This window comes from Portunus trituberculatus, chromosome 43, assembly GCF_017591435.1.
Source record: "Portunus trituberculatus isolate SZX2019 chromosome 43, ASM1759143v1, whole genome shotgun sequence".
NCBI lineage: Eukaryota > Metazoa > Arthropoda > Malacostraca > Decapoda > Portunidae > Portunus > Portunus trituberculatus.
The window spans coordinates 3,752,807-3,777,414 of NC_059297.1; the positions used below are offsets into that span (position 1 = coordinate 3,752,807).

A 24,608-nucleotide genomic window follows, 5' to 3' on the forward strand; every position below is an offset into this window, starting at 1 on the left:
AATTAAAATAGTAAAGACTGGCCATTAATCTTCTAACCTCCACAGACCCTTGCTAATGTCAATAAAATCGTCTAATCATACCCAAAAACGAAGGTAAAAATGTGTTTCAGTATTGAAGGGATTAAGCAACATCCTTCACTGTCCTCCACCTGTAATACCTGCCATCACATATCCCTAAGAAGAGGAAAATCACCACTGCCGCTCCGTAAAAGTCCACACACTACATTGAACCATTAACCATAACGATAAACCAACACAGACGCAGGAGACGTAAGGTGGAGCGGGAAGACAGAGCAGGGCAGGGCAAGGGAAGGCAAGGTATGGCAAAGGAAAATAGAAAGGAAAAGAAAGGCAGCGGAATAAGGGGATGAAAGATGAATAAAAGATGGAGGGATACAGAAAAAAAAGATACAGAAAGGTATACATCAAAAAGAATGATGGACAGAAAGGAAAGAAGACCAATAACATAAGAGTGAACGAGAGAAAGAGAGAGAGAGATAAAAAAAAAAAAAAAACTAAATAAAAAATACCTTTACTCTTAAGTTTACTCTCTCTCTCTCTCTCTCTCTCTCTCTCTCTCTCTCTCTCTCTCTCTCTCTCTCTCTCGTACGCACAAACACACGTCTAGGAGGAAAGAATTGAAGGAGAAAAGGAACGGAATTTTCCCTCCGAGGTGACTCTGGGTTTTTGAAGCGACTGTTTGATATGGTGACGAGGGAACAGGGGAAGCGAATGACGGAGGAACGAAGGGTGGGAAGGGAGGGAGGGCAGGGGAGGGGGAGGAAAGGAGGAAGAGGAAATTGTATAGAGATTGGTGAGAGGGGAAAGTGAGTAATGGGTAAAAGATGAAGAGGAGGAGGAGGAGGAGGAGGAGGAGGAGGAGGAGGAGGAGGAGGAGGAGGAGGAGGATGAGGAGGGGATAAAATGCTGGGAGAGGAAAAAGTACATACAGGAATTTGAGTTGTAGAAAGTATTGATAAAAAAAAAGCGCTGGGGAGAGGGAGAGGGAGGGAGGGAGGGAGAGGGAGAGAGAGAGAGAGAGAGAGAGAGAGAGAGAGAGAGAGAGAGAGAGAGAGAGAGAGAGAGAGAGAGAGTCGGCTCACTTTTACATCCTTCCCTCATCTCAATCGCCTTCCAATTATTTTTTCATTTATTTTTTTTTTACTAATGCACTTACATAAATGTTTTAGGTAATTCTTCCCTACAGCCTCTCTCTCTCTCTCTCTCTCTCTCTCTCTCGGCTCGGTATTGGCATTCGGTGAGTAAGATCATTTCTCCATTTCTTTGATGTGCCAACCTAAAGACACACACACACACACACACACACACACACACACACACACACACACACACACACACACACACACACACACACACACACACACACACACACGGCGGGAGAGGATACGTAGGGGTCAATCTTATGGATCCTGACGTCTATATGTATATCATTCCTTCTGTATACAAGTAAGAAGGACGCCTGGGTTATGTATCTTTGTGTATCGTTTGTATGTACTCAGATCTCTCTCTCTCTCTCTCAGCAGCCCCGAGGAACAGTGAGGCGGTGTTCCAGCCAATATTTATCACAAGAGCCCGCCAAGTCCTCAACTCCCGTCCTAAAGGTTTTCACCTCCACCGCAGCGCAAGCTTCTCTCTAACTCCAGACCGATACAGTTTTAATTCATAACTTCCCGACGAAACATTTCCCGCCTCTCCCTCCACCTCCTCCACCACCACCACCAGCACCACCACTACCACTACCACCACCACCACCACTACCACCACCTCCTCCTCCTAACCCATTCCTCTCTGTGTGTGTGTGTGTGTGTGTGTGTGTGTGTGTGTGTGTGTGTGTGTGTGTGTGTGTGTGTGTGTGTGTGTGTGTGAATAACGTATTTATATTACAACATAAAACTCTACACCGTTCATTCGTTTTGCGTATTTACAATGTTTTTACCCCAATATCCCTGCTCTCTCTCTCTCTCTCTCTCTCTCTCTCTCTCGCTGATTTTTCTTCCCAATGATAAACAAAAGCACCTCATCTCTCAAGTCTCTCCCAAGTCTTCTTTCCTTACCCTCGCCTCCCTATCACTACCCGGCGTCCCCTCTCCCTCTCCCTCTCCCTCTCCCTCTCTCTTCTCCCAACACACACACAGACACACACACTCTCTCTCTCTCAAACTGTTCTCGCCAAAAGTGTAGCGCATCCATTTTTATTCCCGCGCTTTCCCCAGGCCAGTTTATTGCCGCCAAAAGTCACTCGAGCGCGCGGGAAACAAAAATGGCGCCTCAGCACACACACCGCCGCCAGAGTTTCTTCCGCCGCCGGGCCGCAGGTGACGCGCTAATTATGCTGGTGAGCTTTTTGGTGAGCAGGTGAGGGCAGGGGTTAAAAGGGAGACTTGGAGCTGGGGATGGGGGGGATGGTAGAATGGATGAAGAAGCAGGTGTGTTGGCGGTAAGGGAAAAGGAGTGAGTGGTGAGGGAGAGTAAGAGGGATGAGGTATGAGGTGGATGGTAAAGGTGTGTGTGGAGTGATGAGAGTGGGTGGCTTGAGAGAGGTGGACTGGTGAGGTTGATGGATTAATTGGCTTAACGAGGCTGTAGCTGCGGTATTGTGCGGTAATGGGTATTGGACAGAAGGGAATGGTAAGGGGTTAGTGTCCTGCGGTAAGAGATGAGGTTGTGGAGGCTGCGGCACCTGAAGGAAGCCCAGTGTGACGCCAAAAAGTTCTGATCATGAAAACTTTCATGCTTTATTTTCCCAGGCATTAGCGAAAAGGCGTCAACATATCACATTACTCTACCTTAACTGTTAACAAGAAACCGCCGGAAAAAAAATCACAATATAACATGACTTATAATGTTCAAACTACAATAAATACAAGAAATACATATTGAAGTTCAAACTAATGATATATACATTATCCCTTCATAAGTAACTTGGCACGTGTGAGATCCACTTTCTGGGTAAAGGCCTTGCAGGATTGGCATGAGAAACTTGCAACAGCAAAAAGTTTTGCTTCATAATCAAAACACTTATGGGTTGTGATACTTCATATATACATAAAGTTGACATTTTATAATAACACTAATATAGTAGAATTCCAGGTAGGTTCAAGAAAACACACCAAACGTATGTCACACATTCTTTGCAGCGACACTGATTACTTGAATACTTAAAGATAAAGAAGAAACCAGCAATATTTGTCCTTCACCACACTCGTGTACGTGGTGAAACATGTGAAAAAATAAGAATCAATTACAATAGTTCAATTAGGAAGAAAACACAAAGGGAACAAAACAACGTATCACACAATTCATGAACATGTACAGCACATGCTTCCATCGTAATTAATTTTTCAGAATAACACACTATTATGTGGTTATCACAATAAAAACCACAGAAACAAAATGTTATTCATGATGTATTGTTGGTGCACAATAACACCATCCAGCCATCCAGCCATCCAGTGGAGCCGCTGCTGCCGGGATGGCAGCCTCACTTCCTCACCGGTACCACCGGCAGGTATCGTGAGTTGGGTTTTCATGTGTCACGCCTTTGCCAACGACAGGTTTGGAGTTAAGGGCGCTCCACGGGATGTCTGGTGGTCTCTGCTTCTGCTTCCATCCATACACAACATATCTGGGCACCTCGGCAAAACATAGTTTTTTTACTGCAATTACTGAATTGCTTTGGCTTGTTGGTTCTGGCACAGTTCTGAGGCAAAATGGAAGACAATAGCGTCCACCCATGGGCTCCTTACATCGCTCAACACCTTAATGTACTCTATGTCTCTCATGAACCTGACGTCCTGAAAGACGGTAGGAAGCATGGATGCCTCGCCTGTCGCTGGAAACTTTACATTAGCCGTACATTAGCCCAGACACTAAGTCGTTTTCTCGGCAAGACCTGTTCATGAACAGGTGCAGCTATTCTAGCGGGTCATACGGCACTTGGTGCCAAAGCAACACCAAATTCTTGGTGGTATTCGTTAATTATAACGGCAATGTAACCTCCTGACAGTAGGTGACGGTTTGAATTCATGATAATTACTAATAATACATTAGAGGGTCAAAAACACTAATTTTGAATTACTTATTGTAGTTTTAGCAGCAGCTGTTGCTATTGAATAAATGAATAATATTCGACACCTACTGTTGCTGCTGCTCCTCCTCCTGCTACTCTATAACTGCTACAAAATATCAATCATAAAAAATAACAACGACAATAACCACGACGATAACAGCAACAACAACAACAACAACAACAACAACAACAACAACAAAAACAACAACAATAATAATAATAATAAAAATAACAAAATTTCTATTTACACTTTCGGACTCGGTACACACTGACAACCTGGTGGTGTTGAATGAGTAGCCGAGAACACCAAGCTGGCGATGCTGGTGAGACTGCTGACGGTGAGCCAAGCATGGGCGGCGCATATATGAGACATGCATGGGGCGGTGCTGACGACGGGTTACAGTTACACGATAGTCCTTTCTCTAGATACCTCTTTGTTTTACACACACACACACACACACACACACACACACACACACACAAGTGTGTTGTGGTCTCAGTCCTACCCGAAGATCGGTCTATGAGCTCTGAGCTCGCTCCGTAATGGGGAAGACTGGCTGGGTGACCAGCAGACGACCGAGGTGAATTACACACACACTTGCGAACTGAGGCTAATAAGAACTACACCGTTAACTGCCTAACAACAATAACAAACACAGCAGCGACAACAACAACAACAATAATACTGTCAATGTGTCCCACCCTACGGCAAAATTTTTCCTTGATACGGCAACGATTAAGAGAGAGAGAGAGAGAGAGAGAGAGAGAGAGAGAGAGAGAGAGAGAGAGAGAGAGAGAGAGAGAGAGAGAGAGAGAGAGAGAGAGAGAGAGAGAGAGAGAGAGAGAGAGTTCAAAATCAAAGTGTCTGTTTTCAGTCTTCCTCTCTGTAACTACGCCTCTGCTGCTCTCCACCTGCTGCTGCTGCTGCTGCTGATCCTGCTGTTATTGTTTTAGCTGTTGCTCATATAATAATAATAATAACAATTGTAATAATAATAATAATAATAATAATAATAATAATAATAATAATAATAATAATAACAATAATAATAATAATAATAATAAATGATGATGGTATTGGTGATATTAATATTATCACCAGTAACATCATCAAAACAGTAATCATCATTATTATCACTCTCCTCAATACCTTCTCTAAAATATTAATAACAATAATAATAATAATAATAAAAAATAATAATAATAATAATAATAAAAATCAACACTAATCGTATATTTACATAGCCTTCTGTCCTTTAATGAAAATATAGATTACCAACGACCGTATAATTCCAGTAGCTGATAATACAAGTAGAAAAAAAAATTTACTCAATAAAGAGGAAACACGCATAAAAATAATAAAAATAATAATAACAATAATGAAAAAAAAAAACAACTATTGCAAACACCTCAAGAGTTAGAATTAAACCAGAAAACCTGAAGGAAGGAAAACAAAAGCCTCGCCAAAGTATGGAAGGATAGGAAAAAAGAAATGTAACAACTGCGAACCTGAAAGATAATTGGCACTTTTTCGCGGCGCCGGAATAAAATTACTGTCTTTAATTATGAAGTAAGCTCGGATGAAGGATATTTTGAGAGGAGGAGGAGGAGGAGGAGGAGGAGGAGGAGGAGGAGGAGGAGGAGGAGGAGGAGGAGGAGGAGGAGGAGGAGGAAGAGGAAGAGGAAGAGGAAGAGGAAGAGGAGGAGAGGAAGAGGAGGGAGGAGGAGGAGGAAGAGGACGATGATGATGATAAGGATAATAATGATAATGATAATGATGATGAGGATGATGATGAATAGGAGGAGGAGGAGGAGGAGGAGGAGGAGGAGGAGGAGGAGGAGGAGGAGGAGGAGGAGGAGGAGGAGGAGGAGGAGGAGGAGGAGGAGGAGGAGGAGGAGGAGGAGGAGGAGGAGGAGGAGGAAGAGGAAGAGGAAGAGGAAGAGGAGTGGAAGAGGAGGCAAATGCAAGCTTTGGCAAACACGGAGAGAGAGAGAGAGAGAGAGAGAGAGAGAGAGAGAGAGAGAGAGAGAGAGAGAGAGAGAGAGAGAGAGAGAGAGAGAGAGAGAGAGAGAGAGAGAGAGAGAGAGAGAGAGAGAGAGAGAGAGAGAGAGAGAGAGAGAGAGAGAGTAGCAAAGTATGAAGGATATAGAAGTGTTGAGAAGAGAGCGACGAAAGTGGGCGAGTGAGCTTCAAAAATAACAAAAAGAGAAAAAAAACTAACCCCCCCCACTAAGAACCAAGAGGCAGAAGGGTGGATGAAGAAAGTGGAAGTGAAGGAAAAGGGCTTCAGGAGGAGGAGGGCAAAAGGGGAATGAGAACATGGAGGATAGAGAAACTGAAGGAGATGGTGGAGTTAGCGGCAGGAGGAGGAGGAGGAGGAGGAGGAGGAGGAGGAGGAGGAGGAGGAGGAGGAGGAGGAGGAGGAGGAAGCAAAGCTGATTACCATCTTCAATGCAAATTAGGTTCCGGGAGAAGCGTCCTAAGTGCTGAAGACGAGGTAGTGGTAGTGGTGGTGGTGGTAGTGGTGGAGAAAGAGGGGGGAGAGGGAGTCGTCCTCAAGCCCGACAAGTGACAGTCTCTCTCTCTCTCTCTCTCTCTCTCTCTCTCTCTCTCTCTCTCTCTCTCTCTCTGCTAATCCATTTCGCACAGCACGAGTTGTATAAGTTTCCCTTTACTTTATATTTCACAAAACAAATACATCACTTATTTAAACACATGTCGTCCTCATTGTTTACTCTGGCGCTGGCTGGGCTGAGCGGGCGGGGACGGGCGAGACTGTTAGCGGTAGTGGCAGCGGTGATCAACTAAAGGTGGCGCTGATGGTGATGGTGATGATGGTGTTGGTTATAATGGTGGTGGTGGTGGTAATAGTGGTGGTGACAATAGAGGTGGTGGTAGTGTTAGTGGTAGTGGTGGTGATGATGGTGATGGTGACAGTAGTGGTAGTGGTAGTGATGATGATGCTGGTAATGGTGACAGTAGTAGTGGTGGTGGTGATGGTGGTTAATATGGTCGTAATAAAGGCAATAAAGTTGAGAGCAAATGAAAGAAAGTAGTTTTGGTAGCTAAGAACGAGACTGAGACCGAGACCGAGACCAGAGAGAGAGAGAGAGAGAGAGAGAGAGAGAGAGAGAGAGAGAGAGAGAGAGAGAGAGAGAGAGAGAGAGAGAGAGAGAGAGAGAGAGCCAGCAAAGTGAGGATGGGCGTTGAGGCAGAGCACCTGGCTGGGTCAACACTCAGGTGAGGAGAAACACCTGAGGCTCCACTAATACTCCACACCTTGCAGAGGATGGAGGAGGAGGAGAAGAAGGAGGAAGAGGAGGAGGAGGAGGAGGAGGAGGAGGAGGAGGAGGAGGAGGAGGAGGAGGAGGAGGAGGAGGAGGAGGAGGAGAAATATAAAAACGTAAAGTGGGAAGGTGAAGGAGATGAGGAGCCTAACAAACAACACCACCACCAGCCTCGGTAACTTGCTTCGCCCGCCACCTCATGCTCAGCTGGGCAAACTATCTTAACGCTGAGAGCTGGCAGGTTAATTGATTGACTAAGAGAGAGAGAGAGAGAGAGAGAGAGAGAGAGAGAGAGAGAGAGAGAGAGAGAGAGAGAGAGAGAGAGAGAGAGAGAGAGAGAGAGAGAGAGAGAGAGAGAGAGAGAGAGAGAGAGAGAGAGAGAGAGAGAGAGAGAGAGAGAGAGAGAGAGAGAGAGAGAACAGGAAGCAGGGAGGATACGGAGGATGAGGACACTAGGAGGGAGGGAAGGGGGGAAGGAAGGAGGGAGGAATGGGGATGGATGGGAGCGAAGCAAGGAACGGAGACGCAAGAAGAAAGGAAAGGGAGAAAGTAAAACAAAAAAGAAGAAAAAACGAAAACAAAGAGAGAAGAAAAAAAGGCAGAAAAAATAAACACCAAAAAGAAACGTTAAGAATAATTAAAAGCGAAGAGAATACTGATGAAAAGAAGAAAAAAGTAAAATGTAACAAAACAGAGAGAGAGAGAGAGAGAGAGAGAGAGAGAGAGAGAGAGAGAGAGAGAGAGAGAGAGAGAGAGAGAGAGAGAGAGAGAGAGAGAGAGAGAGAGAGAGAGAGAGAGAGAGAGAGAGAGAGAGAGAGAGAGAGACCATGTCAACAAAAACGCAGCTGTGATGAGCAGGGGAATGAGGTGAGAAACAAAGAAAAAGAAACGCAAAGAGACGAATGAGGGAAAGAGGGAGAGGAACGAGAGGGAAGAAGGAAAATAAGAAACAGAGAGAGGGGAGCTAATGAAAGGAGAGCAAAGAGGTGTTAAGAAAAGGAAAGCCAATGATGGAAGAATGGAGGTAAAAACGCCGTGAGAGAGAGAGAGAGAGAGAGAGAGAGAGAGAGAGAGAGAGAGAGAGAGAGAGAGAGAGAGAGAGAGAGAGAGAGAGAGAGAGAATATCGGTCGTGGAATTGAAGGTCCAAGAGCTGCTGCCATCTAGTGAGTGCAGATGAAAGTAACACCAGACCAGCAGCACCACCACCACCACCACCACCATCGCCACCACCACCACCACCACTACCGCCCAGTCGTCTACGCCGCTGCCGCCGCCGCTTCACACCACCACCACCATCACCACCACTACTGATACTCCTATTACCACTGCCATCACAACAACCCCTACCACCTGCAACCCGCCGTCAACACCACCGCTGCAGCTGTTACTAATTCACCACCACAACTCGAAATACAGCCACGGACATACTGATAACAAAACAATGAGTAAATAAATAATGACAAAGTGGCGCGAATATCTTTCCTGTATTTTAGTGTTTTACTGTAAAATTCCAATAACTGCAAGATTCCCCTACAACCATTAAGAGCTGCCATACCGTTGACTATAACTACCATCACCATTCATTACCCTTCAGTACCTTAACTTCGATCCCAACCATTACCATCGTCACCAAATTCAAACCAGTCTCTAAATTGTAAATAAAAATAAAGTGTTACCAGACAGACAAAATACAAACAATTTATGGAGACTACAGTTAAGGAGAGAGAGAGAGAGAGAGAGAGAGAGAGAGAGAGAGAGAGAGAGAGAGAGAGAGAGAGAGAGAGAGAGAGAGAGAGAGAGAGAGAGAGAGAGAGAGAGAGAGAGAGAGACAGACAGACAGACTGAGACAGAGATACACAAATACACAGATCAGCTAACAATAAAGGAAAACATAAATAAACGAAAAAAAAAAAAAAAAAAAAAATCAAACGAGGTTATTCTTGATCACTAAATTGATGTAATGAGAACTTTAATCCCGTCTGCTACTGATGCTTGTCCTGATGATGATGATGATGATGATGTTGTTGTTATTACGGTTGTTGCTACTGCCGCTCATACTGGTGTAGCCGCTCTACCACCACCACCACCACCACCACCACCACCACCACCACCACCTCCTCCCTCCCCTCGTACTGGCTTTTATATCCTTTCGCCGGCACATGTTCGCGGAAAGAGCAGCAAAAGAGTACTTGGATGAGGAGTTTCCCTTGCCTCGTTTCATCATGCGGGGGTTGGGATGTGCTGGTGGTTACTGTGTTGCCAAGTGGTGCCTGGCGACTGTACATGTGTAAGCCCATATTCTGAAAAGCTTTTATCTCTCTCACCATCACTGCTTTCCGAGGGCTCCAGATGAAGATACTTGTGTTTTTAAGAGTATTTCTATTGTCCTGTTGATAGATTGGCAAGATTTTTGTTTATTAAAAGGAGAAACTGTCTTCAAAACCGGGCCAGTTGTCTCTGTGGCTTTGCAAAGTTGTCGTAGTGAGAGAGGAAGCCGTTTCTGAATTAGTGCGTGTGTTGGGCTGTGTTTACGACAACGTGTAAGGTGGCTGGCATTATTATCATTATTACTGTATGGAAAAGAGAATTACATGTTTCTTGAGTATGAATAGCGTCACACTGCTTCCTGATGTTTGGCGCTGGTGTTCCTCTGGGCTATTCAGTAAGTGTGCATGCTATGAGACTTAACTGTGGTGTGTAGTGCCTGTTGTGCTGAGGTGTGGGATATAGGGTGTGTGAATTGTGTTGTTTTGTAAGTGGGAGTGTTGGTACTGGCTAAATATGATGTACTGGTTGAGTTGTTCTTGGCTGTGCTCTAGTGTAAGAGCAGTATTCAGAAACAAACGCTTTGGTCAATCACCACGACTATTTTCCAAAGTCATAGAGATGATTGGAGGTATTTTCAAGAGTGTTTCTCCAGTTAGTAATGTAGAAATCTTGTCACTCTGCCTCTAGAACCGTAAAAACACCTTAAAAAATACTCCTGTAAATTTAGATAAAGCCTTTTGAAATAGTGAAGGTGAAGCAGGGAAACTTGTGTAATCATAGTCTATTTAAGATGTTCTGTCACTGTGTATCATTAAACTAGTGTAATAATGATCTACCTAGGCGCTGTTATGACGTTATGTTGCGATAAGCAGTAATATCACGATCTAATAAGCTACGCCTTAACTAGTTTTCACCTTACATGAGATGCTTCCCGCGTGAACGTAAGAGGTTTCGTCCAGAGTAACACAATAACAGTAGTACAAGTTGACTTCCTGTGTGTTATAATGTCACGTTCCACTAACTTTTACTTATGTTGTCAATGAAGTCTCTATTATTCTTCAGTGCAACAACTGGAACGCCATCACTTTTACCTTCTGTCAGCCGTGGAAAAATGGGGAAAAAGGAGAACAAAACACCCAATGCATACTTCACAGCGCTTACAGTGTTACATGTCCTAGAATAACGCATGCTTACACACACACACACACACACACACACACACACACACACACACACACACACACACACACACACACACACACACACACACACACACACACACACACACAGACACACACAAACACACACACATCACTGCCACAAACTCTAAGGCAATAATTCCATCACGACCATCATTACGACCACCTTTCCCCACCACCCAATTACCAGGGCGGCGGGTCGTTACGTGGGCTCACACCCATCAAGTGGCCGGGGACAAGAATGTACTTCTTCTGTAATCCCGGCGGCCGCTATAATTGCCATACACTCTACCTGTCCTCGCTCACCTGCTCTCTCTCTCTCTCTCTCTCTCTCTCTCTCTCTCTCTCTCTGTCTGTCTGTCTGCCTCTGTCTGTCTGTCTGTCTGTCTGTCTGTCTGTCTGTCTGTCTGTCTGTCTCTCTCTCTCTCTCTCTCTCTCTCTGTGTGTGTGTGTGTGTGTGTGTGTGTGTGTGTGTGTGTGTGTGTGTGTGTGTGTGTGTGTGTGTGTGTGTGTGTGTGTGTTGCTGGTTCTGTGACGGTCATTATCTCAATACTGAGGACACACCACCACGCAACATGCAACAAATTACATGATAAACTTAAAACAGTGGCACAGCAAAGGGTGAGGAGTAAAGGGAAGGTCGGGGACCCCTTTAGGGTAATGGCTCCTTAAAGGGCAGTGCCACTCTACGCCCACTCATCGCCTCTACCCGCCAGTGGGAGGAGGGGAGAGGGAGAAGCGATGCAGCGGGAGGAATGAAGAGATGAAGGGGAGAGACGAGAGCTCAAATAGGAGGCGAGGGGGGCGGTGAAATGAGACAAGGGGGGCGGGGGTATGGAAAATGTAGAGACTGGAAGGAGGGGGGCAATGGATTGGTTGAGGGGAGGGCGTTGGAAAAGGGGAAAGAAATAGAGCTGATGGAACTGACGTTGGGGAAAGTGGGAGAAATGGGATGCATTGGTGGAAAGGATTGTAGAAAGGGTGAGATGGAAGAGGACAGTTTGACAATGCAGGGGGCGAGGTGGGGAGCGTGGCACAGGGCGACGAAGGGGTGGGGGGCGAGGCAGGGTGTAGGGGGAGAGAGGTATTGCGTCAGGGGAGCGTGGGGATGAGGGGGGAAGGACAGATGTAAGGGGAGGGACACAGCTGTCAGTCATATGTGGGTTTGTTTGGCCTTCATGTTTGTTTGTGTACAATATAACTGAACAAAAGTGTGCGTATGTGTGTTTGTTTTTGTGAATGTGCTGAAACGTGTGTGTGTGTGTGTGTGTGTGTGTGTGTGTGTGTGTGTGTGTGTGTGTGTGTGTGTGTGTGTGTGTGTGTGTGTGTGTGTGTGTGTGTGTGTGTGTGTGTGTGTGTGTGTGCTTTCATGGAACTCGCTGCATTACTTCCTAATACACTAAAACAAAGATAAAAATGGAAAGAAACACTGACAAATGGAAGATACCAAAAAAAAAAAAATAATAATAAATAAATAAAATAAATAAAAATAATATTAATAATAAAAATAAACAGAAAGATGAATACAAACACAGGAATCGAAGTACCATACACAGACAGATGTATGGATAAAGGAAAGTATAATACATAAGAATTTCAGTTATAGATAGTGGCACTCAACCTACTGTCAACTAACACACACACACACACACACACACACACACACACACACACACACACACACACACACACACACACACACACACAGTACCCTCAGCATCTCTACCTGAGGAACGTCTGCTACGTGAAATTTAAGTGGTTTTGTATTTCCAAGAGATCTGCCAATTATTGCTTCATGTTTGCTTATTTCTGGTTTAGAGAGAGGATGACTGTTAGCAGAGCACCACTTTCAACCTCCACCAACACTACCATCCCTGTCACCACTAACAATAGAAATAACAATAACAACAACAACTATAATGATAATAATAAATAAATAATGCACACAAATGTTAATGCAAAACAAATACATAAATAAATAAATAAAATGAAGTGTTTGAAGCACGAAAGCAGCTTCAGTAGTATCCCTTTACGTAAAACTGTACGTACAACATTAAACAAGGGACATTAGTGTGTTGTGTTGTGCTGTGCAAAGAAGCCACACTCTGTCTTATAAATAAGCCACTTGCAAAATAAGTAGAAAGTGACGTGGCATTAGTCAGTACAGAAAGAACCTAGAGCACGCGCGCGCGCATACACACACAGACACAGACACACACACACACACACACACACACACACACACACACACACACACACACACACACACACACAACATACCCAGACGAGTACACATACATACACACACTCAATTATCGATCAATCCAGCCACGTCAGCGAACAACCCACCCACTGCCAAGACACCACTACACCACCACACCACACCACACCAACACCACCCACCACGCTCTGATACCCTAACGTGCACAATCCTACACACACACACACACACACACACACACACACACACACACACACACACACACACACACACACACACACAGTCCTCAGTCAAATCACAAGTCCGTTCCAACACTGCGCCCTTCAGTCCTTATCCTGCTGCCGCCTCCTTCCTTCCCACCGTGGCCTGCCCTCTCTCCCCCTGGCGTCCTGCGGAGTGGGGCAGGGGGGCGGGGCGCGGCAAGACCTTCAACACAATGTGAGGGGAGGCGCTACCGAAACCCCGCATCGAGCATATTTTTGATTCGTCCATTTGTTTACATCGGTGGAACGGCTCAAAATGGTTCCCCCGCCTTTCTCAACACACGTGGCGCCACCACCACGGCAGCCTCGCGCGCCCGCTGTGTGTCCATCCATCTGCGTCCCTCGCTCCCTAACCCGCCGCCACGCCACGCCTCTCGCCACGCTCACCAAGGCGTCACGGAAACTCCTCACACCAACAAATGAAGACGAATATTAACTAGGACCGGAAAAAAAGTAAATAAAGTTAAGAAAAATAAAACTGGCAGTCCCGCTCCTCCCTCCCTCTCTCTCTCCTTACCTCCCTTCCCTCTCTTTCTCTCTAACCGTGGCTCTCCTCTCACCCTCCCTTTCCTCCCATCCGCTCTTTCTCTCTCTACTCCCCCCACAACTCCCTCCCTCCCTCTCACGGTTACCCTCCATCACTGTGGCAAAAAACGGAGCGTGGGCACATCCTCTCTCAACGCCCGATTTTCCGCCCCGTGTATCGGAAGCCCAGCCCAAAATGGTGATGGCTGGGCCGGCCCTGAGCTGAGCCCCGTGTTTTTTAAATCTTTCCGAGCGAATGTAGGGGGAAATATGAGAGAGAGAGAGAGAGAGAGAGAGAGAGAGAGAGAGAGAGAGAGAGAGAGAGAGAGAGAGAGAGAGAGAGAGAGAGAGAGAGCAGAGAGCAGAGAGCAGACACACACACACACACACTTCCTGGCTCAATGGTAATATCCTTGCCTGTTACTTTTCCTATTGAGTATCGAACACAGCTCAAGTTACAAGGGTCTTCTTTTTTTTCATTGATCGAGCAAGTGATGTCTATATTCTTTATGAAAATGCGACGCGTGGTTTGAGGAAGGTCAGCCTCACCAACACACTGAACTGTAGTATAATATGTTGATGATCATGAGAACACCACGAAAGAGAGAGAGAAAGAGAGAGAGAGAGAGAGAGAGAGAGAGAGAGAGAGAGAGAGAGAGAGAGAGAGAGAGAGAGAGAGAGAGAGAGAGAGAGAGAGAGAGAGAGAGAGAGAGAGAGAGAGAGAGAGAGAGAGAATCCGGGGAAGGGTAACTACGGAAAAAAGGTGTGTGTGTGTGTGTGTGTGTGTGTGTGTGTGTGTGTGTGTGTGTGTGTGTGTGTGTGTGTGTGTGTGTGTGTGTGTGTGTGTGTGTGTGTGTGTGTGTGTGTGTGTGTAGGAAGGAAGTCGTGAAGTGGTTCTTTATATGGAAGGTGGTGACTGAGGAGGATGAGGAGGAGGAGGAGGAGGAGGAGGAGGAGGAGGAGGAGGAGGAGGAGGAGGAGGAGGAGGAGGAGGAGGAGGAGAGGAGGGTAAAGGATAAGGAAAGGAATTAATGAAGATGCCAATGTCCTTTCACCATCCCACGCGTCACCTCTCCTGTCATCACCATTCATCGCACCATCACTAAGGGACAGGCCTCCTTCTTCACCATAGGAAAGAGACTCCATACAAGGCCATCACTTCAAACACTGAGGCAATAAACTGGAATACTGCCAATCCACAGACAAGCGGTAAATGTGGCAGACTTTTTTTTCACATAACAACTCACATAACGCAGGAGGAGGAGGAGGAGAAGGAGGAGAAGGAGGAGAAGGAGAAGGAGGAGGAGGAGGAGGAGGAGGAGGAGGAGAAGAGAAGGAGAAGGAGAAGAAGAAGAAGAAGAAGAAGAAGAAGAAGAAGAAGAAGAAGAAGAAGAAGAAGAAGAAGAAGAAGAAGAAGAAGAAGAAGAAGAAGAAGAAGAAGAAGAAGAAGAAGAAGAAGAAGAAGAAGAAGAAGAAGAAGAAGAAGAAGAAGAAGAAGAAGAAGAAGAAGAAGAAGAAGAAGAAGAAGAAGAAGAAGAAGAAGAAGAAGAAGAAGAAGAAGAAGAAGAAAGAGGAGAAGGAGAAGGAGGAGAAAAATAGGAGACGGAAGATAGAAAAAAAAGAAGAAGAAAATTAGCGTGATACAAATACACAAACGGATAGACAGATATACAAATTAAAAAGCTAACAAAGGATGCATAAACAGATAAAAAAAAAAAAGATAGAAAGAGATAAAAAAATATAAAGGAAAATCGAGATGAATAAAAATAGCCATAAAGATAGAAATACAGATAAACAAATATATATAAACGTGAAACTTACACCTGCGTCGCATACAAACACTGCACAACTTGTACGAGAAAAGTGTTTACATTTTGTCTTTTTCCTGGCAAGCGAGGGGCGAGGCAGGAGGGAGCAGGGCGAACACACACACTCATACACACACGCAGGAAGGATAGGTTATGGCTTGCATGTCACTACAGGTGCTCGTTGTTGAGGTGCAAGGCCTTACTTTCACTATGGAACTGTGGCAAGGATCACACAAACCCACACTACCAAACCTTCCTCAGATTCACATGGCAATAGATTTATACCAATGTTGTCACCCAGTTCGACCCAGTTCAGAAGGACAGGAGTTCAAATCGATACTATTCACAGTACAACCATTCTTCTCTATTTTTTAGCTACATAAGTTTCTCCAGTCCACTTATTAATTAGTCTCTCTTTATCATTCCTCGTAATATCTTTCTTTAATAGGGAAAGTTAGAAATAAGCCGCTGTATGAGGGCAAATTTTGGGAGAGAAATCCACGAATCACACCAATTAGCGAGACATGAAGGAGAGGAGTAATGAGCCACGGAAGACGCAGTATCTGACTTGTCATCCTTGGCCAACGCGGGATGAGGTATAGGCAGGCAACGCATCAAACAGCAACGTTAGAAAAAAAAAAGTAGCTTACAACGCCCTGATTTTGTAAATAACGACACACACACACACACACACACACACACACACACACACACAGAGAGAGAGAGAGAGAGAGAGAGAGAGAGAGAGAGAGAGAGAGAGAGAGAGAGAGAGAGAGAGAGAGAGAGAGAGAGAGAGAGAGAGAGAGAGAGAGAGAGAGAGAGAGAGAGAGAGAGAGAGAGAGAGCGCTTCACTATATAAATACAAAATATCTATCCATCTATCAACCTATCTATGGATAATGTCACGGCTTTGACAGAAACATCTATCCTTGTATCTAACCATATTCATTCTGGTGAGTCTTTCGTGATTTTATACAGCTTCAGAAACTCACGTGGGAGGGATTAAAATAGTGAAGACTGTAGCCATTAACCTTCTGGCCTCCATAGACCCTACCTAATGCCAATAAGCTGGTCTAATCGTACACAAAGCTTAAGGTAAAAATGTGTCCCAGTACTGATGGGGTTCAATAATTCAATGCTGGACACGAAAAATGAGCAGTTCTAAATACTTTGGCAAAATGAAAAAAAAAAACAACACAAGAAAAGGTGATAAAAAAAAATAACGAATGACGCAAGGACAAGACAACAAGGAGGAGGTGAAGAACAAAATAAGTGGTCGAAAGAACTGCAACACACGTAAAAGGAACACAAGGAAAAGCGATTAAAAAAAAAAAAAAATCAAAACGAACGAGATAAGTGGATGGAACAAAAGAGTGATCCTGAAAGACAGAAGAAGAAAAAAAAAAAAAGAAGAGAATATACATGTAAAATAAATGAGGGACAGGAGTAGCACGACATTGTGAGTGAAGCAGGATGAAGGAGACAAAGCAGAGAGCACCGTGGTAATAATGCACGAGTGTCTGGAGTGTTGAGTAAATAGTTAATTAAAGTGAGACGCAGATGAGGCGACGAGACTTAAGACTGTACTACACGCAATGTTTGGGTTGGCCTCCTCCTCCTCTGACCTGTGTGTGTGTGTGTGTGTGTGTGTGTGTGTGTGTGTGTGTGTGTGTGTGTGTGTGTGACATAAATAAATATGGATGGAATAAAAGAAAAAAAAGTTATGAGAAAGGAAAATATGAAAATCAAAACATGAAAATATGATGTATAAGGCAAAAAAAAAAAAAAAAAAAAAAAAGAGAGAGAGAGAGAGAGAGAGAGAGAGAGAGAGAGAGAGAGAGAGAGAGAGAGAGAGAGAGAGAGAGAGAGAGAGAGAGAGAGAGAGAGAATAAAAAAACACGTATACACACACACGCATCAACATAAATTTGAGGAAAAACTAAGGAAAAAAAATAAAACAAAAGAAAAGAGGCAGATATGAAAAAAAAAAAAAAAATCCTGAATGAGAACCAAGAGAAGACTATCTCGGATAAACATCGTTCATTCACCCACACTTAATCTTAAGGCGGAAGATACAACGACAAGCGAAGCAACCACTCACTCACCACACCCCACCACATCACACCACACTACACTCCACCAAACCCTTGAATCCCATGACACTTTTCCATATTCATTCTGCTTACTATCTCGTGACTATACAGCTTCAGAAACTAATGTGGGGAAATTAAAATAGAGAAGACTGTGACCATTAATTTTCTGACCCCACAGACCCTTCCTAATGTCAATAAAATGACCTGATCGTAAACAAATCTTAAGGTAAAAATATGCACGTGCCAGTATTGAAAGCTTTAAACGAACAGGCAGGACACGACACAGGTGGTAAGGTATGTGTGTGGAAACGTCAGCCAGCGCAAGGTCCAGGTGTGAGGGGTGGGGGCACGGGGCAGGTGTGAAAGACAGGTATGCTGGCCCCGGACACTCATATGGGGGAGAGTGCAGTGATAAGGGTGGGAAAGGCGGGGCCAGATACAATGATATACCTGAGTGATAGTAAGCAGGAGTAAACAGTGGAAGTGTATGCAAGTCGCGACGTGACTCGTTTCTCCTTCCGCAGGTTGTGCATTCACTGCGGGACACGTTCACTGTTATCAGCCTAGGGATACACACATTCACTCGTACACGTACACATACACAACACGCGCTTCAACTTTCTCTCTCTCTCTCTTACATGAACACATCAATACTTATGCACGTGTACACCAACACATCTCTCTCTCTCTCTCTCTCTCTCTCTCTCTCTCTCTCTCTCTCTCTCTCAAACCATATTAATGTCTAAAAAATCAACATTCAAATTCTAAGCGATAAATACGGAAAAAAATAAGAAACGCATTACAAGATATATGATTAAATAAAGCCCTAAATACGAGCATTACGGCACCCTTTACTCTCGCCCTCAGGCAATGCACGTCCCCTGCAGAGGTTCCCAGCGCCCCGCGGCACCAGCGACTGACAGGAGAGAGGCGCCTGAAGGAGGGAGTGACGGCCGGGGCGAGTTGGACAGAAAGACAGACCATGATACAGAAACCTCCATAACATTTTAATTATTTATATGCTGTTTTTTTTTTTTTGTTCTTCTGTAATATGTAGGTGATGAAATTATTCGTTGAGTAATGCGCTTCCATTCACAAGTTACGTTTAATCCCTTCAGTACTGGGACACATTATTACCATGAGATTTGTGTATGATCAGACCATTTCATTGACATTAAGAAGGGTCTGTGGAGGTTAGAAGATTAATAACCACAGTCTTCACTATTTTAATCCCCATATAAGTTTCTGAAGCTGTAGAAAACCACCAGATATTAAGCAGAACGAATAAGGAAACGCGTCATGGTACTCTAGGGGTTAATTAGTGAACGTGTGTCGAGATATAGTGTCTGAATTAATGTAGGTTTGATGTGTATTTTATCCTATGTATTACTGTTAAAGAGAAGACCCGCATTTCTAACAATATCTTTCCACCTGCTGACAATACTCACCCTTCTTGCTTTTGACGCATTACTGCCAATGTTGTATGAGCCTATCCAGTATCATTCTACCTCTACTAATGTCATTATTACTACATTCTTCTTCCATCTGCTTATACTTTTAGCACCTTCAGTGAGTTTTCCGTAGACCTGCTGATCCTACTCACATCTTTTTTGCATTCCCTCATTCGTCTGCTAATGTTATTTCCTGCTTATTTTCTTTTCCCATTCCTCCTGCTGACACTGCTGCCTACTTTCCTGCATTCTCCTTTCGCTTGCAAATACTACCACTGCCTTTCTTGGCTTCTTCCGCGTGCCTTGTTACCCTCAGCTTTCCTGGCTTCTCTTTCCCATGCTTATTCATCTCTTCATGATGACAGATCTCTTTAGGAGTGTTACGAAAAAGCGGCACCAAAACCCCGTAGATTTTGTAGCATTGAGGTCTGACTGCGTATCATTACCCCGATCTGATTGTTGTTCCTCTCACCCAACAGTTCTTCCATACCCCGTCTATTAACAGAAATACAATGTAGAAGCACCATTTCGTAGAGGAAGGCTACCCGTAAGATAAAGAGTCATCTAAAAATTTAATGTTGCCATAACTGTCCTCACCGTGTCAGGTTTTCTTAATTGTGTTCTATGCAGTACTACTTTGGAAAGAAAAATGATAAGTATGTTTTCTTTCCCTCCTTCGTAAGTTATTTTATCATGCGTATCATATTTCTGCTTGGTATTATGATGGAATTACACTTTTCCTTTGTTTTTTTTTTTTTCTCAATAAAATACAAGTAGCTGATATTGAAACTCACACTTACAGAAGACTCTCGTAAGTGTATCGAGGCGGCTGCTTTTCACCTCTACAACACACCAATCATCTCCATCATGACACAGGTGATCAGACGGCAACCATACTTCAAAGCTTCCGTTCTGGCGACCCCCATCCCTGTAAACCTCCTTCACTTAACAAACACGCGAGGCACGTACCTGGATCGGTGACGCCACTGTCCACCAAAGCATTGTAGCGCTGCGCCATGTCTGGAAAAGAAGAACAGATACACTCATTATAAACTTTATCCAAAATGTACATACTTTAATGGAAAAAAACAGTGGAGGATAAAGAGGAAAAATAAAGTATATCATATATGTGAAGAAAGAAAGCAAACAAAAATTTTAAGAGAAAATGAGAGAGAGAGAGAGAGAGAGAGAGAGAGAGAGAGAGAGAGAGAGAGAGAGAGAGAGAGAGAGAGAGAGAGAGAGAGAGAGAGAGAGAGAGAGAAAAACAAACACACAGAGACAGAGAGACAGAGAGACGGAGAAATTGTTTGCCACGCTGAGGGATGCCCAGCTAGACACCTCACGCCTGGACCACCGCACACTTAATCCCTGCCTGACCTTTTCCTTTCCTCACCACTGACAGGTTCATTTAATCTTGCCACCACTACCCGACCCGTACCTCGTAAATTTCCATAACGCGTTTGACTGAACAGTGTCTAAGCTACAACGACGATGACGACCAGAACAATTTAAGGCAAAAACACTACTAATGATGTTAACCTCTTTAATTATAAGGACGCGTTTTCATATTCATTCTGACTACAATTTTGGCGATTTTATACAGCTTCAAAAATATATCTTGTGATCAGAATAGTGAAGACTCAGGCCAATAATCTTTTGCCCTCCATAGACCCTTTCTAATACAAATAAACTCGTCTAATCGCACTAAAAAATCAAGGTAAAAATGCATTTCAGTTTTAAAGAGGTTTATAAGAGCAACAAGAATACAGTAAATCAGTATTATTGATATTATTACGTATATTTAGACTCAGTTTCCACCGGTAAAACCTCTCTCTCTCTCTCTCTCTCTCTCTCTCTCTCTCTCTCTCTCTCTCTCTCTCTCTCTCTCTCTCTCTACCGGTTCCCTCCCTTAAGTGTTTTCTTGTCGCTTCTATATCTTTGCTCTTTATCTTGCCTTCGTGTCCTTTACTGGGCTGTCTTTGTGTTGTTGGTGTATAGTGTCGAAGTTAACCCGTGTTCCATTATCATTTTTTGTCATATTGAAGAGTAGTAATTGTTTTTAGCTTCTACCAGATTAACTTTCATCAAGCCAATTCATTTCATGCCAGATTTTGCCAGCTCTCTCTCCTCCTCCACAATCCAGTTTAGGAATTGTTGAGCTGGCATAATATATCTTCTGTGAGATGTAAAGTTTGTTATTAATACTAAATTAGATAAGATAAATATACCACCACGTTACTGACTTCTTACCTTAAAAAATATAACTTTTCACGAGTATTCAGGGTTTTCTTGGGGACGATAGAGGAAGAAGTCCCACAGATCAGCCAAACAAAAAGTCGTGTAACAAAAAATAGGCATAGTGTACATTATCTAACTACAGGATATTAAATCAAGTAAGATAAATATACTCACCACATGTTAGTGACTTCTTACCTTAAAAATAGGACTTTTCAAGTATTCAAGTTTTTTGGGGGACAATAAAGCGGAAGAAGTCCCACAAATCAGTCAAACAAAAAGTCGTGTAACAAAAATCAGGCATAGCGTACATTATCTTAGTACTACAGGACAAGTATACACGGAATACACCCACAATCACTTCATACTCGGGCTTCTACATTACCAGGAAGCCGCCTCACACACGCCCGCCGCCCGCCCGCCTACCCTTCCCTGCCCCTCCTCTACCCCGGGAGGTCAATTGCCTCGCATCCCGATCTTCACTCAAGCTTTTATGCAGCAATTTTGGGAAAGCAAATGAGCTCAAGTCTGAAGCGATGGACGGCGATAATCCGGCTATTAAAATGCCATATATATTTCAGGAGGGCCCGGAGCTCCCCGACGCCCGCCCGGCTAAACACTCGCCTCGGCAGCCTCCCCGCGGGCCTGCAAGGTTCAAATTCCCGAGTTATTGTACACTGGGAGCAGACATCAAAAGGGCAGGCTGGAGAGTCCTTATGCTGCTGAGAGAATAGTGATACGCTGCTTCGCGATGCACTCCTCTTCTTCCTCCTCCTCCTCCACATGCTTCTCCTCCTCCTCCTCCTCCTTCTCCTCCAGTTCCTCCTCCTCTTCCTCCTCCTCCTCGTGCTCCTGATGCTGCTGGAAAATGCATGACAAGTGTGTATAATGCACTTACCTCGCCGCTAAGAGCCTCCACCTGATGCTCAGCGCCAGGACGAGGACGCGATGGGAGGCGAATAAGAGTGGGGAGGACAATGGGCGGTAAGAATAACGCTGAGGAAAATGAAGGCAGTGCAGCGTGGTGCGTTAGAATGGAAAGGATGACGACGACAAGCTGCACTGAGCAACAACAATAACAATGATAATAACAACAGCACTGACAATAACAACACTTCTCCCACCCTCCACACCACACAAATCTCCATCACCACCATGAAATAGAAATAAAAATAACAGTAAGATTTTCCTACACCCCCTCTAGATGTTCCTGGCTTTAGTTTCCTCATAGTAAATACCTTTGGCTAGTTGTATATGTACCTGTAATGCAATAAAACGGATAATGATATAATCTGGGCAACAACAATAACAATGATGATAACAACAGCACTAACAATAAGAACACCGTCTCTCCCTATCCTCCCAAACACACACACACACACACACACACACACACACACACACACACACACACACACACACACACCTCCCTCACCACCACTAAATATAAATAGAAAAATAACACGTAACATTTTCCTACACCCGCCTCTAGATGCTGTTGCCTTTAGTTTCTTCATTGTAAATACGTTTGGCTAGTCGTATATGTATCTGTAATGCACTAAAATATATACTGACGTTATCTCCACATATGTAATCAGGTTATGGAATCTTTTCCGCTACTATGAAGATAAAAGACCTGATATATATAGTTTTTTTCATGCAAGAGGGGAAGCCAGCAAAGGACAACAAAAAAAAAATATATATATATATAAAAATATATATATATATATATATATATATATATATATATATATATATATATATATATAAAAAAAAAAGGCCCACTTGATTGCCAGTTCCCTTATAGACTAATAGAGTTAGCCAAAAGTCTGAGATAAATGTCTTGAAATCTCCCTCTTAAAAGAAGTCATTACCTTGTGTGTGTGTGTGTGTGTGTGTGTGTGTGTGTGTGTGTGTGTGTGTGTGTGTGTGTGTGTGTGTGTGTGTGTGTGTGTGTGTGTGTGTGTGTGTGTGACCTCAGACCCCAACACCCAGGGCCTATCAACCCATCAATGGTGCTCCAGGTGTGAAGGTCGTCGTGGTGCGGTGCGTGACTCTGGTGGTGAGGACAGATAACATGAACTTTCAGCACTAGAGCGGCTCAATTTCTTTATGCCCTCCTGAGGTTAAGATGTTTTTGGCGACTTTCTCTTTGACTACTGGCTGTCCCTCTTGGTCCGCGGATTGGTGACCTTTACTAACACGGGGCTTCTAAATGCGATGGTGACACCAAACACCAAACCAGTGAGAATAAGTGAAGTAGTAACAGCAATAACAGCAGGAAGAGGACACATAAACAGCAACATAACAGCAGCAGCAGCATGATAGCCAGCGGGCACTCAGCAGACACAGCAGACGAAGCAGGCACAGCAAGGACATCAGGAGCAGCACCGCGGCACCAGCTGGACCGATCCCTCAGCCTCCGTTATGACTCATAAAAGTTCAATTTCCAACATGGAGGTTTTTTTTTTTCCTACACCCTTCTCCCTTTGGCACCTCACTACCCCCCATTCCTCCCCTTCTCCCCTCAGGCACACTACCTACTCATTTTCCATCTCAACTACTTTTCCTCCTCTCCTCCCCATGCCTGCCCCCCCTCACCCCTCCCCTAAACTCCCCTTCTTGCTTCATTGGATCATTAGCTTCTCATCCTCCCCCTACATCTGTCCCCTCTTCCTGCGCCCGCCCTTCGCTATACACGCTGGCCTCGTCACGCCCAAACTGCCTCCCTTATTGACACGCGGAGGCAGGCCAGTGATTGGGCGTCATCAGGGCCACGCCAGCCAATCAGGGCCGCCAATAGAGTTAGAGGATTTTTTTCCATTTTGCCTGATGCCCCAGCCGTGCCAGCCCAAGGTAAACGGTTTAATTTTTTTCTAAGGCATTTTTTCCTCTCGACTACATTACCAAGGGAAGGTTTAATTTTGTTGTTGTCAATTAATTCTTTTTTGCCGAGAAGCGGTTGTGATCTTCCAGAAAAATGGACATACGTGTAATAAAAAAGAATGGCGAAAAAATCAATTGGTAAGTGAAGCTATCAAGGGTGAGCGTGTGATTCCAAAACGGGGGAGGCTGGTGGACACGAGTGGGGGAACGGAGGGGGGCTTAGCGACGGGGCCTGGCTTGTGTGTGTGTGTGTGGGGAGGAGGAAGGGTATGTACAGTAG

At 44.3% G+C, this 24,608-nt stretch overlaps 1 protein-coding gene across 1 annotated transcript in view; it reads right to left on the reverse strand.

Moving 5' to 3' along the window:
* The window catches only part of LOC123517947 (Fanconi anemia group J protein homolog), a 361,233-nt gene that overhangs the window by 135,387 nt on the left and 201,238 nt on the right, over positions 1-24,608 (reverse strand). The window contains exon 4 of the mRNA XM_045278427.1: positions 20,177-20,227. Within this exon, the coding sequence (XP_045134362.1) occupies positions 20,177-20,227 (51 nt within the window). The remainder of the gene's footprint in view (positions 1-20,176; positions 20,228-24,608) is intronic.